Here is an 18,093-nt window from a genome sequence, read left to right as displayed (position 1 = left end):
TCATTAACATATATACGAAATATTGGGCTAACCACATACACACAAAAATAATAATACATATTATGAACTTACCGAATTAATGAGCTCTACGCCAAGAAGAAAATTATTATGCCGCTCCTGCGTGCAACAGTGGAAAGGAACACTTACAGGTACGTCTATTCGTGCGAGAGTCTGATCGAAGAAAGAAAGAAGCAAGCGACCGGCAGGCAAGGCAGGCATTAGGTGTCTCTTTCTCTCTTTCTCTCTCTATCGCTCTCGCCTGTCCGATCGCCCGCGCATAGTATCTGAATGGCATTATTGCTAGCACTTAAGATATCAAACTTAATGGATTTAAAAAACCGGGCCCTTTGAAAACTCCGGGCCCGGAAGGAAACACCCCGGTCCCCCCTTGTCGCCAGGCCTGTATGCCATAGTCAAAATAGTTATTTTCCTAACTAGTGCGGAAAGTGATACTTTCACGCACGAGACTGCCGTTGACCCGAACGACGCGATAGCGGAATTCGGGCCAGCAGTCGAGTGCGGGGAAGACACTTTCCGCATGAGTTAGGAACAATATTTTTTCTAGGGCCGTACGTTTGGAAAAAAGCCACAAAAAATAGAGTTATATCAATTTTTATTTAAAAGTTAATATACACAAATTAATTCTTTGACAAGGTTGTCAAAACCAAACTTTCAATATAATGGGTTACCACGACGACGATATTGGTTTCCATGACGACGATTCAAAATTATTGTAATTGTCTACTGATCTGGCTTTTAAATATTATGTCAAAATAGTTTTATTTCATCGAATTATCAGTGGTAATTGCACAAGAGCTCTAAAATTCTATATTAATTTTAGAGATCGAGTGCAATTTGTTGCGATTATTTCATGAATAAAACTGTTCAACACCAAAATTTTATTGTAATTTATTTATGTAAGTACAAATTAGTACAATTAAACACACAGTTGTTATAAATATTAATTTGACGGTTGAAAGTCATCCCTTTTATAATTTTTAAAACATTAATTGTCATTAATGTTACTGAATGTATTTTTTCGTAGCAACGAAGGGCATCTGACGTAATATACTTGACGACGGGAAATTATCAAAAATTATAGATTTAATTTAGATTTTATGTAGCTTTCTATTGGTCAGAATCTCCTATGAATGAAATAATCAGTAGTAATTGCAAAAGAGCTCTAAAATTCTATATTAATTTTAGAGATCGAGTGCAATTTGTTGCGATTATTTCATGAATAAAACTGTTCAACACCAAAATATTATTGTAATTTATTTATGTAAGTACAAATTAATACAATTAAACACACAGTTGTTATAAATATTAATTTGACGGTTGAAAGTCACCCCTTTTACAATTTTTAAAACATTAATTGTCATTAATGTCACTGAATGTATTTTTTCGTAGCAACGAAGGGCATCTGACGTAATATACTTGACGACGGGAAATTATCAAAAAATATCGATTTAATTTAGATTTATGTAGCTTTATATTGGTCAGAATCTCCTATGAATGAAATAATCAGTAGTAGTTGCACAAGAGCTCTAAAATTATCGAATTTTTTCCGAGTGACACTTTGGCAATTTTAATTTCACGACCCGAAGGGGAGTGAAATTATGTCAAAGTGTCACGAGGGCAAAAATTCGATAATAATTTTAGAGATCAAGTACAATTTTTTGCGATTATTTCATGAATAAAACTGTTCAAAACCAAACTTTAATTGTAATTTATTTATGTAAGTACAAATTAGTACAATCAAACACACAGTTGTTATAAATATTTTTTTTTATTAGAAATAACCCGCATCAACCATAAAAGGTTATTAGCGGTGGTACAATGATACATATTAATTTTATACATAATTAAATATTAATTTTATATTATAAAGCGTAGCAATCATATTTGGTTATATAATGTAGTTTTCTTTAAAAACCTAATGATTTTGTCACATTCCGCACTGTTTAACGCACACTTTATATCACATGGTAGTCCAGTAGCTTGTCTTTGCAGATGATATAATGGACAGTCTATAACAATGTGACCTACAGTTATATTGGTGTCACAGGCGTAGCACAATTATTGATTTTTTTAATTGAGGTTTTCTTGGGAACCATCTGTATCTTCGGAATTATCATTTTCAGTTTGATCTAGATTTAGTTGACGACGTATTTTCTTCCTTATTCGTGTAATTCTAGATTTAATGCGTATGTCTTCGAGTTTGGGGTAGATTTTTGTTAGCATTGTTAATAGTCCTGTTATGTTTTTCGTGTATTCTTGTGCGATAATTAATGGATTGGGGGAACTGTGTGCATCATCCAGAAAGCTGACTATCTCTGTATAGTTTAATTCAAACAGGGTTGAAGCTTCATCAACAAATTCCTTTGCAGGTTGGATAAGTGATTCACTAGAAACTGTTTCTCCAGTTTTTGTATCAGATTTAGTGACTATTGGCTTTTTTGTTGATCTTGTTTTAGGTTTTGTAAAATCTATTTATGTGTTTTCTACCGGTGGTGTATTAACTGGAGACGATATTTCAGAATGAGAAGTTTCGGTATAGTAATTTCTGTAGGCAGTTCTTGGGAATCCATTACTTCACACCAGTGTTTTCTGTTTGATTCTGGACAGAGTGATTTTTGTCTTTAGCTGTTGCATTACAGGAAGAAATAGAGTATTGGTTAGTTTGAGATGTAGGTACGGACGGGTTTGACTGGATGGCCGTATAGGTACATGTTGAGGCGATATGACCAGATTGATGACAGATATAGCAAGTGAGTCCATCAGAAAGAAAGATTCGGTAAGATATATTATCGAAGTCAATGAGAATTGATTCAGGAAAAACAAGATTGTCGACAGGTGTATAGTACACCTACCTACGAAAGCTTAATACGTGACTATATTGAGGATCTTGAATTCCCGCTGTTAAGAAAGACATCGGTGAAAGAAGATAAAAGCCCTTCTCGGCAAGATATTTTTCGAGGATGTGATGAGGAATAGACGGACAGACACTAGACAGCAGTCACCTATTAGCAGGAGTGACTAATCTTCTTGCTCTGATAACATTATCTCCTATTTTATAGCTCCGTGGTCTGTTAAAAAAGTGCCAACAACTTCTTTGCTGGAAAGGTAGATGCAGATTGTGCCGTTAGAAATTCGTGATGGAAATAGTACATTTTTGGGTTGTACTAGTGATCCTATTGCTGTAACGTAGTCTTCTAATTTTAGTGTGTCTACTGCTGGGATAATATTGGCTTGTAGTTTCGAAGAGAATGTAGCTGCTTTCCGTTGGGTAATTGTAGAGTACAATGGCGTTTGTTGATCGGGTAACATTGGAGGACCCCTGTAGTCAGAAGTACCAGCCATCGCGCATCGGATAAAATTGTTAAATATTTTTTATTTTAATTTTCTTATTTCGTTTCATTATATTGTAATTGGGTCAGTACGACTCTGTTAATTACAAAGTATTTAACTTATCGAAGATAAGCCAAAAAACAAATTTTTGTTAAACACCTTTGAATTTACAAAACTGTATGACTAAATTGAAATTCTATAAGACTTTGATGAAACCGTCAATATATTGATAAAAGTACTTACGGCAATCAAATCACAACTAATAACGCAACTACTGGTTATGTTTCTTATAATTAATTTAAAGATTTATTATGGTAAATCGATGAAAAACTTCAAGACTAAATTTAGGTGTACTTAATCAAACTAAGTTCAGGACCACACTCTTTATAAATATTTGACGGTTAAAAGTCTTCACTTTTATAATTTTTAAAATATTAATTGTCATTCATGTCACTGAATGTATTTTCTCGTAGCAACGAAGGGCATCTGACGTCATATACTTGACGACGGGATATTATCAAAAATTATCAGTTTCATTTTTATTTATGTAGCTTTCTATTGGTCAGAATCTCCTACGAATGAAATAATCGCGCTAATTTCATTAAAACATGAACACAATAAGATAAATTTGAAATAAATTAGTAAATAATAACTAAATATTAGTTTATTGCATGTATTATAATATATTATAATGCCATATTACAAGGTATTTTACTTTCCCGCACGTCGTGCGGAAAAAATTACATTCACGCACGCCGTGCGGGAAAGTGCAACTTTCGGAAACTAAATGCGTGCGTAATAGTGGCTCTTTTAGCACGGCCGTAGAAAAAATTATATTATTTATGCAATAGATAATCATTATGCAAAACGATTAAACTAATTCTAAAATTTAGCACACGTTTCAGTCGTATTACAAAGTTTTCGTGGGCGAAACATGAAGGCTGTATAAAGGAAATAATCCATTTTTTGCACTTTTTTTTCAATTATTGCTATTTTTAAAATAAACTTAAACTGTCAGTTTCAGTCTAGTCAAATTTTAGGTAAAATTGAAAAACAAAATTTTACCTTGCATAATTTTTTTGTAGTAGCAATATCTCTCGAGTTATGGGCGAATATACAGGGTGAGGCAAATAAAGGGCCTATTAGAAATATCTCGAGAACTAAAGGCAACAGAATCATGAAAATTGGAATAAAGGGGTTTTGAAGGATGATCTATTAAATGAAAATATTTTCATCTCTTTGCAACTTCCGGTTATACCGGAAGTTGCTTATAACTTCGTTTTTTTAAATGGGACACCTTGTATATTTTTACATTTTTGGATTCTCTTCGATGTTTTCTTTGTTAAAATATGACGTTTTGTAATATTATACAGGGTATTTTAGAAGATAATTACGTTTTTTTTTATTAATTTCGTAGCAAAATTAACACCCTGTAGAATTGTAGTAGTTTGACATCTAAAACTCTACTTACGTTCAAATTATTTTTAATATACTCTACTATTGTTAAGAATCATTAGTATAGCTAAATTTTTAATTTTAGTATACAGGGTTGGTCTAAACTCGGAATGAGTATTTTCGGAGTTTTCTTAAATGGAACACCCTGTATTTTAGTATTGTAATGAAATGATATTTTATGGTACTTTTTTATTTCTTAAGCATTCCCTATACCTAACTGCTTTAATTTGTGCTTAATTGTTAATCGCACCAACAATCTTAACTAAGTAGGTATTTAGATAGCTAAACCATTATTGGTAATTTGAAGGACCAGTCTGGATTAATATGTATTTATTTCTGAAAAATTATTTGGGATTGAGTATTTTCACGGCCAACCTAATAAAATTTTACGTATTTTTTGTTGCAATCAATGTTTAGCTTGAATCACCAATAATTCACAAATTAAAGCAGTTAGAAAAAAAGACCAAGTTTTCACTCTAATGGCATATAAAACAACATAATGCTATTCTACATCCCACCAGAATGAAAACAATGGGAACCTTCTCTGGTTACACCTCCGAGGCTTCTACAATTTGCAAGCCATACGGATACTGAGACTAAGGAAGATGAGGGAATTCTACAATTTACAATTCACGTCCCATCTGCTCAGAGCGTTAAAGTTCCAACGAGAATGGTTCCCTTCATACTCCACACAGAGTAAATGTAAATAAAAAATGAATAACCATTTTCAATTTCGCTGCAAAACGAAAACACAGCCGAACCATATTCTAGTCCAATCAGAGAGTGCCGCAAGCACCCCTACCGGTTTCGAAACTTATTAGTCTCTCATCAGGAGGCACATATGCTGCTCTCCCCGATCCAACCAAAACAAACCCCAGCGTGCAGTCCGGGATTGCAACGAACGAAATGGCATATATGCCCTAGCGGCATTGTTGTTTTATATGCTATTAGAGTGAAAACTTAGTCTTTTTGCTAGCAGTTGCCGCTAGGGCATCTATGCCATTTCGTTCGTTGCAATCCGGGACTGCACGCTGGGGTTTGTTTTGGTTGGATCGGGGAGAGCAGCATATGTGCCTCCTGATGAGAGACTAGTAAGTTTCGAAACCGGTAGGGGTGCTTGCGGCACTCTCTGATTGGACTAGAATATGGTTCGGCTGTGTTTTCGTTTTGCAGCGAAATTGAAAATGGTTATTCATTTTTTATTTACATTTACTCTGTGTGGAGTATGAAGGGAACCATTCTCGTTGGAACTTTACCGCTCTGAGCAGATGGGACGTGAATTGTAAATTATAGAATTCCCTCATCTTCCTTAGTCTCAGTATCCGTATGGCTTGCAAATTGTAGAAGCCTCGGAGGTGTAACCAGAGAAGGTTCCCATTGTTTTCATTCTGGTGGGATGTAGAATAGCATTATGTTGTTTTATATGCCATTAGAGTGAAAACTTAGTCTTTTTGCTAGCAGTTGCCGCTAGGGCATCTATGCCATTTCGTTCGTTGCAATCCGGGACTGCACGCTGGGGTTTGTTTTGGTTGGATCGGGGAGAGCAGCATATGTTCCTCCTGATGAGAGACTAATAAGTTTCGAAACCGGTAGGGGTGCTTGCGGCACTCTCTGATTGGACTAGAATATGGTTCGGCTGTGTTTTCGTTTTGCAGCGAAATTGAAAATGGTTATTCATTTTTTATTTACATTTACTCTGTGTGGAGTATGAAGGGAACCATTCTCGTTGGAACTTTACCGCTCTGAGCAGATGGGACGTGAATTGTAAATTGTAGAATTCCCTCATCTTCCTTAGTCTCAGTATCCGTACGGCTTGCAAATTGTAGAAGCCTCGGAGGTGTAACCAGAGAAGGTTCCCATTGTTTTCATTCGGTGGGATGTAGAATAGCATTATGTTGTTTTATATGCCATTAGAGTGAAAACTTAGTCTTTCTGCTAGCAGTTGCCGCTAGGGCATCTATGCCATTTCGTTCGTTGCAATCCGGGACTGCACGCTGGGGTTTGTTTTGGTTGGATCGGGGAGAGCAGCATATGTGCCTCCTGATGAGAGACTAATAAGTTTCGAAACCGGTAGGGGTGCTTGCGGCACTCTCTGATTGGACTAGAATATGGTTCGGCTGTGTTTTCGTTTTGCAGCGAAATTGAAAATGGTTATTCATTTTTTAAAGCAGTTAGGTATAGGGAATGCTTAAGAAATAAAAAATTACTATAAAATATCATTTCACTACAATACAAAAATACATGGTGTTCCATTTAAGAAAACTCAGAAAATACTCATTCCGAGTTTCGACCAACCCTGTATACTAAAATTAAAAATTTAGCTATACCTACTAATGATTCTTAACAATAGTAGAGTATATTAAAAATCATTTGAACGTAAGTAGAGTTTTAGATGTCAAACTACTACAATTCTACAGGGTGTGAATTTTGCTACGAAATTAATAAAAAAACGTAATTATCTTTTAAAATACCCTGTATAATATTACAAAACCTTATATTTTAAGAAAGAAGACATCGAAGAGAATCAAAAAATGTATAAATATACAGGATGTCCCATTAAAAAAAAACGAAGTTATAAGCAACTTCCGGTATAACCGGAAGTTGTAAAGAGATGAAAATATTTTCATTTGATAGATCATCCTTCAAAACCCCTTTATTCGAATTTTCATGATTCTGTTGCCTTTAGTTCTCGAGATATTTCTAATAGGCCAGTTATCTGCCTCACCCTATATTGCTGCGAATGCAAAAATTTTCGATTTTTTTCAAATTGTTTTAAACGAAAAATTAAGCACAAAGTTTGCGACTGGTTCATATCGTGATTATTGATACAAGGTACATCATGAAATGATTCCAGCAAAAAATAGACTCCTATGGAAAATGTTTAATTCCAGATAGATCTCACCGGGACTATAAATCAAATGATAAATAAAATACTAACTTGCATTCTCTATTTTCGGTAATGATCTGGTCAACGTGGATACTTTCAGTATGGACGGGAATGGGTTGCCATACTAGTTTTTCATTCCACAACTGATATCCTTTGGGAGGATATAGACCCGCTAGAAGTGTGGTTATTGACATTAAGCAGCGATCAATATTGGAAGAATGGATGTAAATCTCATCTTTTGAGTAGCTTTCACTAAGGAAATTTGTGTATCTTTGACGGTACCATTGGCCAAGCCCGTACATTCGTTTTATTCCCGTCTGCATATCAAGAAATAAGTTATTAGTAAACAAAATGTTAATAGTTTTCAGGAAAAAAATGCCACTAGCTACCAAGTTACTATGGGGTACGTCGAAAAAAACGTCGTTTTTTTTGTTACGATTTTAAATGAGATGCATAAATAAAATTGACACAATTACTCTCTTAGTACTATCGTTTTATGATACGGCTTTTGAACTTAAATAAATCTTCCTCGAGAACTCAGAAGGAATATAGAAATATTTTTGGGAATTAATTACAATTTGTGTGTCGAAAATATAGCCCATAATGCAGTGGCGGATCTAGACAGCGGAATGGGAGGGGAAATTTACCTGGGGGGGAGGAAACTTCCAATAAAACACCAACCAAAACCATAAAAAACATAAACCCAAACCAGATAAAAGACATAAATAATAACTTATATTCAATTTTCCTAACTAGCGTGTTTTTTACGGCATAGACTTTGGTGTCAATTAGCCAGTCAGCTAGCGTGTTAATTTGGTGGAATTTAGGTTTGTTCCAACACAACGAGAACCGTCATGTAACGATCACGTTACTATAAAATAATACGTTCCATGCGTTCTGTGTCTGTATTTCGTGCGTTCCATGGTTTATTTTGTTTACTGTGCAGGACGGTGATAGTTACATGGACGGTTTCTCGTAATCATCTTTTGTCTGTCTGTGGCTTAAGTTTCATGTCAGCTAATTAGTCCAGAAAGCCACTGCGCATCCGCTAGGAAAAATATTCCAATTCGGATTTTTTGCACAATCTTACTCAAAAAGGACCCCTTTTAACAAATTTGCATGTTGCCAGGACCAAAAGTGGGTCAAAAATTTTTTAAACGTTTTTTTTTTGTTTTTTTCCCAAAATTATTTTTTTTTGCATGGAACAAAGTTTTTTTAGGTTTTTTGGATTATTCCAAACAGAAAAGGTCTTTAGTGACATTTCTCTAAAGTTAATAGTTTTTGACATAAAAGCGATTAAAAATTGAAAAATTGCGAAATCGGCCATTTTTAACCCTCAAAAACTATGTGAAAAACTGACAATTTGAATGTTACCAAGGTAGGTAGATATTTTTTAAACATCGATTGATGAAATACCGAATAGTTTTTTGCAATACAATATTCAAAACTCCTTTGTTTTTTAATTGCTAATCAAGCGTGCGCGACACTATTTTATACCGACAGTATGGTGCAAATGAAAGGAATAAATTCGTTATTTCGTAAACCGGCGACTTTAAGGAAAAATCCCGAAACAGGTCGATTTTTATTTTTAAGTTGTGATATTGTGGCATATATTGTATACTAGTGACGTCATCCATCTTGGCGTGATGACGTAATCGATGATTTTTTTAAATGAGAATAGGGGTCGTGTGCTAGCTCATTTGAAAGGTTCTGTAATTATCTATTCAGTAATATAAACATTTATATAATTATTTATATAAGGTGTCCTTCTACTTCTATTTTTGTCAAATAATTTAATTTAATAACAATTTTTGGGACACACTGTATAAATAATTATGTAAATGTTTATATTACTGAATAGAGAATTGAAGAACCTTTCAAATGAGCTAGCACACGACCCGTATTCTCATTTAAAAAAAATCATCGATTACGTCATCACGCCCAGATGGATGACGTCACTAGTATACCATATAATATGCCACAATATCATAACTTAAAAATAAAAATCGACTTGTTTCGGATTTTTTCCTTAAAGTAGCCGGTTTACGAAATAACGAATTTATTCCTTTCATTTGCACCATACTGTATACACATGCAACGGTGGAAAATAGTGTAGCGCACGTTTGATTAGCAATTAAAATACAAAGGAATTTTGAATATTGTATTGCAAAAACTCGTCGGGATTTCATCAATTAATTGATGTTTAAAGAATATCTACCTACCTTGACAACATTCAAATTTTCAGTTTTTCACATTGTTTTTGAAGGTTAAAAATGGCAGATTTTGTAATTTTTCAATTTTTAATCGCTTATATGTCAAAATCTATCAACTGATCAACTGTAGAGAAAAGTTACTAAATACCTTTTCTGTTTGTAATGATCCAAAAAACCTAAACAAACTCTGTTCTATGCAAAAAAAATAATTTTTGGAAAAAAACAAAAAAAAAACGTTTAAAAAATTTCTGACCCACCTTTGGTCCTAGCAACATGCAAATTTGTTAAAAGGGGTGCTTTTTGGGTAAGATTGTGCAAAAAATCCGAATCAGAATATTTTTTCTAGCGGATGCGCAGTGGCTTTCTGGACTAAATGTATTTTTATGGTTCAACAAATTTTTTCTTTAATTTTGGACCTTGTTGGGGGAAATCTTCCCATTTCCCCTCCCGTAGATCCGCCACTGCCATAACATTACAGATAATAAGTCTCCAAAAAAAATTGTGTAGCATTTGTCCATCATCAAAAATGAAAAAGACAAATTATAGATGCACCCGTTGCTCAGTTAGATAAGTTATTTGTTTGGTGTGAAGTAGAAAAGTTTGTGTTATCTGTCTTTAAAATTAGTACCCGTAATATATTTTATGATTTATCTAGAAGTATGTGTTTCTTTGCCTTTTCATGCCTAATTATTAGCATTATAATGTTTTGTGTTGTGCATTATATATTTTGCTTTATCTATCTTCTTCTTTAAGTGCCATCTCCGCGACGAAGGAGGTCGGCAATCATCATAGCTATTCGAACTTTAGAAAAGGTTGCTCTGAAAAATTCATTTGATGTACATCCGTACCATTCTCTCTGGTTACGCAACCACAATATTCTGCTTCTCCTTGTTCCTTGAATCTTTCCCTGCATAATCATTTGGAGCAATTTACATCTGTCTCCACGTGTAGTATGTCCGAAATATTCTAATTTTCTTGTTTTGATGATATCTAAGATTTCCATTTCTTTATTCATCTTTCTCAGGAACCTCTTTGATTCTAGTTTGTTCAGTGATGCCGCATTCAACGTCCAATCTTCCGTTCTTTCTAGTTTACTTACGTCTACCACTAAAATTACCATGTTTTAAGTTTTGGATTAAAAAAATTAGAAAAAAAAAATAAAATTTACGATAACAATTACGATGAATGTATAATAGAAAAATAGAGAAAAAATAATAATTTTATAAAATATGTTTGTAAAATTAGAAAAGAAATATCTAGGTATACCTATGTACCTTACAAACGGGAATGTAAGCAAAGAGCGTTTTTTTAGGGATAAGGACTTGCCATATAAACTATTAATAACCTAATTTATATTACAGATCGTGAATAAAAAATTAAATCACGCTACTAGGTTATAGGTTCATTCCAACTATGTCTGATTTTCTAACCTCTTACCACTTTTGAGAGGAATTCCGCAGGACTTGGATTATTGAATATAAAATTAAATATTATAATATTATTATCATACAGGTAATTATATTACATATTCTATATTATTAAAAGATGAGCTAGAGGTCGGACCATTAAACTACTCATATTAAAGTGAGTTCGTCGTTCGTTGTTGATTCCTTATGCAGACGCTTCTAGCTATATTTAAATATTCATATCAATATAAACATATTTTAAAATCTGCTACAAATATACTATTATATACTATTTATATATACTATTGTTATAATTTAACTACCTTTGTAAGTTGTCCAAAACCCATATGCCAGAAATTCGTGTTAAAGTTTTCGTCCAGTGGATATGATATCGAAGGTGCCCTATCTCCATGGCGCTGTATCTATAAAAAGCATATTTATGATATAAATGTAGCTTAATAATAAATACTAGAGTAAGAACAAACCACCTATAGACAATAATAGGATTCCATGAATTACAGCCGGTAACGATAACGTCTTTATATGTATATGCGGACGACAAATTACTAATATAAAATTCCCAGAACAAAATGCAGAAACTAATGGATATATGGGTAGAGCAAATAGAAGAACTAAAAATGGAAATAACTGAGGAAAAGAGTAAGATAATTATAATCAACGGAAAAGAAGATAAGGAAGATAATGAAATAAAGATAAAATGCGAACACTCAGAAATGGAAATAGTCACAATTTACGAATACCTGGGAAGTATAATTACAAACAACGGAAAATAGACTGGGAAATAACAAATAGAGAAAAGAAATCAAATAAGTTATACTATACGTTAGCTCCAATACTTAGGCAGTCAATGAGGGTATTTGACTACGAGTTCCATCCTACTACATCGATTTAATTCATATTTTCACAGTAAGTAGGGAATACCTTAAGAAAGAAAGTCTACCCTATATATTATGGAGCGTTTGTCTTGGGGGAGGTTTCCAAGAATCCGAAAATTTTTTGGTCAAAATAACTACGGAAGTGGCTAGAGAACCTAGTTCTAAGCAAAAACTGTTTTATAATTTTTTTTTGAAAACTCAATACTTTTTGAGTTATTCGTGGTTAGAAATTGCCAATTTTCATTGAAAAATGAAACCTTTTTGGACAGTTTTTTCGAATACCTTAAAAACTATGCATCTAACTAAAAAAACTATATAAAACATTTTTGTAGCTTTTAAAAAATAAAGAGATTCTTTGTTTTCCCGTTCCTTGATAAATCTTCTAGTTATAATACAAAAAGCGCTAGGGTAGGTGAAAAGAATTTGTTTTTTGTTGCCTTAAATCGGTTTATTTAACTTGAAATAACAGAGAGACGGTCGATTTTAGTTCTATAATGCTATGAATACCTTTTGTAGTGCTTGAAAAGACCTTTAAAATGAGCAATATTAAATGTCGATTACATTCAAGCTAAGCGAAATATGCTGCAATAAAATTGATGACTTATCCATCAGAATTTAAATGCATCGTTTTCCTTCTACAATACTTTTTACTATAGTGTTATTTCTATGTTCAAATAGTTGGACGGGTTTAAAATGAATAGTTTTGAAAAAAAAGGTCAAATTATAGAGCGCATTTTTAAATTTTTTGAAAAATTTCCCTCTTTGTCCATGTACCTCGAAAATGATAAGAGATACGAAAAAAGATATGTATAACACAAAACAGGCCTTTTTAGATAAAAATTTTGTTTTTGTTTTTCATTACTGTATCGCTTATCATTTACAAGTTACATGGAGGAAAATAAGATTTTTTAAAAAATTTAAAAATGCGCTCTATAATTTAATAATTTAGTTCTCACAACTACATAGCTACTTGCTGCTGTTGCGAATTGTGCAACTCTCTTGAAATCGTGAAGTCTGTTTTGACTAGTTTCAGTATGTAAACTATGTTTTTAGTCGGAGAGATAGAGCGGATTTTGCTCGTGATCGTGATCGTGAACCAGCCTGTTCCACTGGTCCATTTTGTAATTGTCCATTTTGTAGGTCAACCGGTTGTTAATAATTCTCATAAATAGTTTGTATACTTGACTCAGCAACAATATAGGTCTATAATTCTGTAGGTCACGATTGTCCCCTTTTTTGTGTAAAGTATTACTAGACTTTCGTTTAAGTCTTTAGGAATTTTGCTATTATGGAGACATTCATTAAATAGCTCTGTTAGGATATGGATTGTTACTGTTTTGCTTGTTTTCAAAAGCTCGGCAATTATACCGTCGTGTCCTGGAGCTTTATTATTTTTTAGTTCTTTTAAAGCTCTTTCTATTTCGAGTCCCTTTATATTTGGTAGTAATTCTGATCCCAGGTTTTTTATTTTTCTTTTGACGTTTTCCTTTGTTGATTCATTAGGCTGGCTTTGCGAACTGTACAAGGTTTTGTAGAAGTCTTCGACTATTTTTGTTATTTTATATTTGTCCTTTTCTTCCTTACGATTGACGAATTATATAATTTTAGTAAATTGTATTTGTTATTGTTTTTATTTATGATTCTTGTAAGCTTTGTCTATAAATTTGTTAAATTTTTCACGACAATAAAGCATATTTCTATTCTATTCTTACTATTGGTGTCCTTATTCTTGAGTATGGCGTTTGTTTTCCACTAGTAGTTGTCTCCTTTCCGTCATTAGTTGTTTAGTTTCGTTGCTTATTTTGTCTTCTTTAGTCCTTGTCTTCTTTGCGACCTATAGTCCGGCTCGAGAAGATTCTTATTGACGTTTTTGTTAATTTAGTCAATTCGATCTTGAGTATGTGAAAGATCATATTCGAATTTATCCACTAAGACCTCTCGGAGTTGCTCTTCATTTGTTTTTAGTTTAAAAGCATCTATCCGCGTTGTTTTTTTAAATATTGTTTTTCTCTCTTCTTTCATGTTAATATTTATTTTTGCTCTGACTATACGATGGTCCACTACCCGTTGTTACCTTATTGAAAATATTATTTTGTTGTTTGAGAGAAAATAGTCTATTTTATTTTTGGTGGTTCCGTTAGGTGCAACCCATGACCACTTTCTGTTACTAGGTTTCTTTTTGTAGAAGGTACTCATAATATACATGTTTTCGTGTTCCAGGAATTCCATAAGTTTTTCTCCCCTCGTGTTTCTTGTGCCGAATCCAAAATTTCCAATCTTGCTTTCAGAGTATTCAATTTTACTTCCAATGTTGGCGTTAAAATCTCCCATTATTATTATTTTGGATTCTCTGTTGGTGTCTATAGCTTTTTTAAGATCTTCGTAAAAAGTATTTATTTCTTAATCAGTTGCTTTTTCAGTTGGAGCATAAACTTACACAATCTTTAATTTGGTTTTTGGATTTAGTTTTGAAATCATGTATGTAACCCTGTCTGAGGTGCTGTCAATTATTTGAATTTGTGATTTTCTTTACTTGCTGATTAAGAAACCCACTTCACTGATTGTCTTTATAATAGAGTCTGTTGCCTGAATGTATGTCCAAATACCCTTCACCTCTTCTTTTAACTTCTGATAGTCCCATTATATCCCAATTCATGTTCCCCAATTCCTCTTCTAGTTTGTAGAGTTTTTCGTCTTTTGCCATGGAACGGATGTTTTACGTTGCTATATGGAGTTGTTTGTTGTTCTCCTTTTTCAATGTCTCACCGGATTTTTGACACGTTACACAGCCCCGACCACGATTTAAACCTGATCCATCAGCGATAAGCATGAGACACAAGGAAATGAACAGCCTAAATCTGACGTCACAAATGTCACAAAATTGGAAGGAGCTTATATTGACTCCTAACAATTTTGTTAGTAACGTTAAACGGTCATAAGGAATTTTTAATTTATGTGCTTTGTGTGGCAAAATAAGACTTCATTTAGGTATTTCGTTACAGAAACGTGATAATTTTGCTCGGGTGGTTTTTATTCCTTAGTGGTTGAAAATAAACATAACCTCAAAACTGTTTACGTCCTAATAATTGCATTAAATTAACTCACCTGGGCAAAAACGAATAAAAATCTCTTAATTGACACGTTTCTTTGACTAAATACCTAAATGAAATGTGTTGTTTTGTCACACAAACCACGTAAACAATAAATTAAAAATTCCTTATGAGTGTTTAACATTATAAACAAAATTGTTTTGAGCCAAATATAAGCTCCTCCCAATTTTGTGACGTCAAGACTTAGGATGTCCATTAAGGTCGAGATAATTGGACGAAACAAAAAAATACAATTTATATGTTGCTATACTAAACTAGCAACTAGTTACAGGAAACCATAATAGCCAGTCTCGTTGAGACAGATGAAACTATAACGTGGTAGGTAATGAATAACAATGCTACATTTTAACTGTCTATTATTACCCCCTATGGTAATAATGTGAAGGGAATGTGCTCTTATGTGGGGTTGGTTATCATGAAAACACTTATTTACCCTTCTGTACTTTATTGTTGGTTAAATTCAATGTATTGTACCCAGATGATGACGACAATTACTACATTCTACCCCAAACATTCTATTTCGTAATCTGACTGACTAATCAGAATGAATATCTCGTGTCATTTTGTGTACCTATTTATTTTATACATGCGTGATTGTTTATGTTTTAACTTTCATTTCGACTTTGCAAGGATGATATTATAATACGATTCTGCTTAATCGGCGAGATTTCATGGGTCAGACTGAGTGCTTGTGCCTCATATACTTGTAATACATTGATGGTATTTTACTATTATGTAACAATAACAATATCATATTAAATAGTTGTTCGTTTTTAAAAAGGATATTTAGAAGTTTATGAATACTGAGCCAAATCCCGTTACATTCCAGTTTTACCCAAAGTACTCGTTTTATTCAGGCTAAATCGACCTTTAGCCTGTAGATATTTAAACATATCTAGATGTTTTCATACACGGCTTTCTCCGTGTAAGTCCGACATCCTACCGCCTAAGCTATCTGGCACAATTAATATAATACACAAAAATAAACAGGCGAAAAAACGTATACTTTATATAACTAAAATATATATGGCGATGACGACAATACGTTTTTTTTTAACATGCAATTATTTTCAAAAGAATATTTTCTGAAATAGTCCTGTCGCCAGGGGGGGGGGGTACAACGGCCTCCTTTATTCAGATGGACTTACCTAAGTTTTTTTCATGTATTTTGACCCGTAGAATACGAATTTTTTGGGTAAAAGTTGATCCGGATGTCGATAAGTTTGTTATAAACAAAGAACTTGAGGAATTACATAACAGTGATTTCTCGCAAAACAAAACATTTTTTTGTATTTTTTGGGCCATTCTAAGCAAAAAATGTTCTAACAAGTTTTTTCGTAGGATGCGTAGTTTGTGAGATAAACGCGGTTGAACTTATATCTATGTAGGATGTATTAAAACGCATGTATTAGGTACAGGAAACACTATGTGTTTATAGCTTTCTTTAACAATAAAAAATAAATTTTTAGCAATGCAAATAATCAAAACCGATATAATTTGACTTGAACTTTCAACAACGATAAGCAGAACTGCTATTTTATTTTTAAATCAAAAGTTATTCGGGTTCAAAAACTGCAATTTTTCGATTTTTTGAAATTTTAACAGCGGTTATCTCGAAAACTATGAATCCTACGAAAAAACTTGAAGGAACATTTTTTGCTTAGAATGACCCAAAAAATACAAAAAAATGTTATGTTTTGCGAGAAATCGCTGTTATGTTATTCCTCAAGTTCTTTGTTTATAACAATCTTATCGACATCCGGGTTAGCTGTTACCCAAAAAATTCGTGTTCTACGGGTCAAAATACATAAAAAAAAACTTGGGTAAGTCCATCTGAATAAAGGAGGCCGTTGTACCCCCCTGGCGACAGGACTAAAATTTAAATTCAGAATTTTAATTACATACTATTAAAGTTATTGACCCCATCACCCAGCGGTTCTGATTCACTGTAAGAAACATCGGGAATATTACTTAATACATACCACAGCAACTGCAACTAAGTTTGTATTATCCACTTGCAAATCTGTCGATTTAAAGGAATGAAAAACAGTGAAAACTAGTACTAATGAAGCCAAGAACACACATGTTTTGATATTCTTGCACATTTTCTAGAAATTCTTATATTATAATAGTGAAATTGAATACAGTTTTGTCCCAGCGTTTGTTTATATAATGTTTTATCTCTTATCAGACTAGAACAGACTTATGTACCGTCAATATATTTAACGCTCATAATGTAAATTTTATTGTAATTATGTAGTTTATTATTAGTTTAAAATTAGATAATTTCATAAGATACGTTTCTAATAACAAAATCCCTCCAATTACAACGTTGATTAAACAGATGCCTTTTACTCCAACAAAGTTTATTTTAAAATGATTTTTTTAGGTTCCTTGTATTTGGTTGTTCTAATTAGTTGACGGCTATTGCCAAAACATCGGTGTTTGTTTTTTTAATCAATAGCCAATACCCAATAGGTTACAATATTACATTTACATTGCATTTAATTTGCGATACCCTTTTCGAAACGATATCTACATATATTACCGATATCGATACCATCTTAAGAATATATAGATATCAAGATCATAATATATAAACGGTGTCGGCGTGTATTGAGTATCTTCGTCAGAGTTTTTACAAACTCAGAAGATAAGTTCGCTGATGCCCTCCGGAATGGTATCAGGATCGACGGCGAACAACAAAATTGCGAGATCCCAGGATCAAGCAATAGGTGCCGTTCCTTCTCATCTTAAGTATTATTCACAATGTAG

At 33.2% G+C, this 18,093-nt stretch overlaps 1 protein-coding gene across 1 annotated transcript in view; it reads right to left on the bottom strand.

Moving 5' to 3' along the window:
* Positions 1-17,516, bottom strand: part of LOC114342161 (prostatic acid phosphatase) — a 61,148-nt gene extending 43,632 nt beyond the window's left edge. Inside the window, exons 1-3 of the mRNA XM_028292944.1 lie at positions 17,301-17,516; positions 11,636-11,734; positions 7,745-8,010 (exon numbers count right to left, since the gene is read on the bottom strand). Coding sequence (XP_028148745.1) covers positions 7,745-8,010; positions 11,636-11,734; positions 17,301-17,423 — 488 coding nt within the window. The 5' untranslated portion in view covers positions 17,424-17,516. The remainder of the gene's footprint in view (positions 1-7,744; positions 8,011-11,635; positions 11,735-17,300) is intronic.
* Positions 17,517-18,093: the final 577 nt, after the last annotated feature.

The sequence above is a fragment of the Diabrotica virgifera genome, chromosome 3 (genome assembly GCF_917563875.1).
Source record: "Diabrotica virgifera virgifera chromosome 3, PGI_DIABVI_V3a".
Classification (NCBI taxonomy): Eukaryota; Metazoa; Arthropoda; class Insecta; order Coleoptera; family Chrysomelidae; genus Diabrotica; species Diabrotica virgifera.
This window is presented reverse-complemented; position numbering and strand designations above follow the sequence as displayed.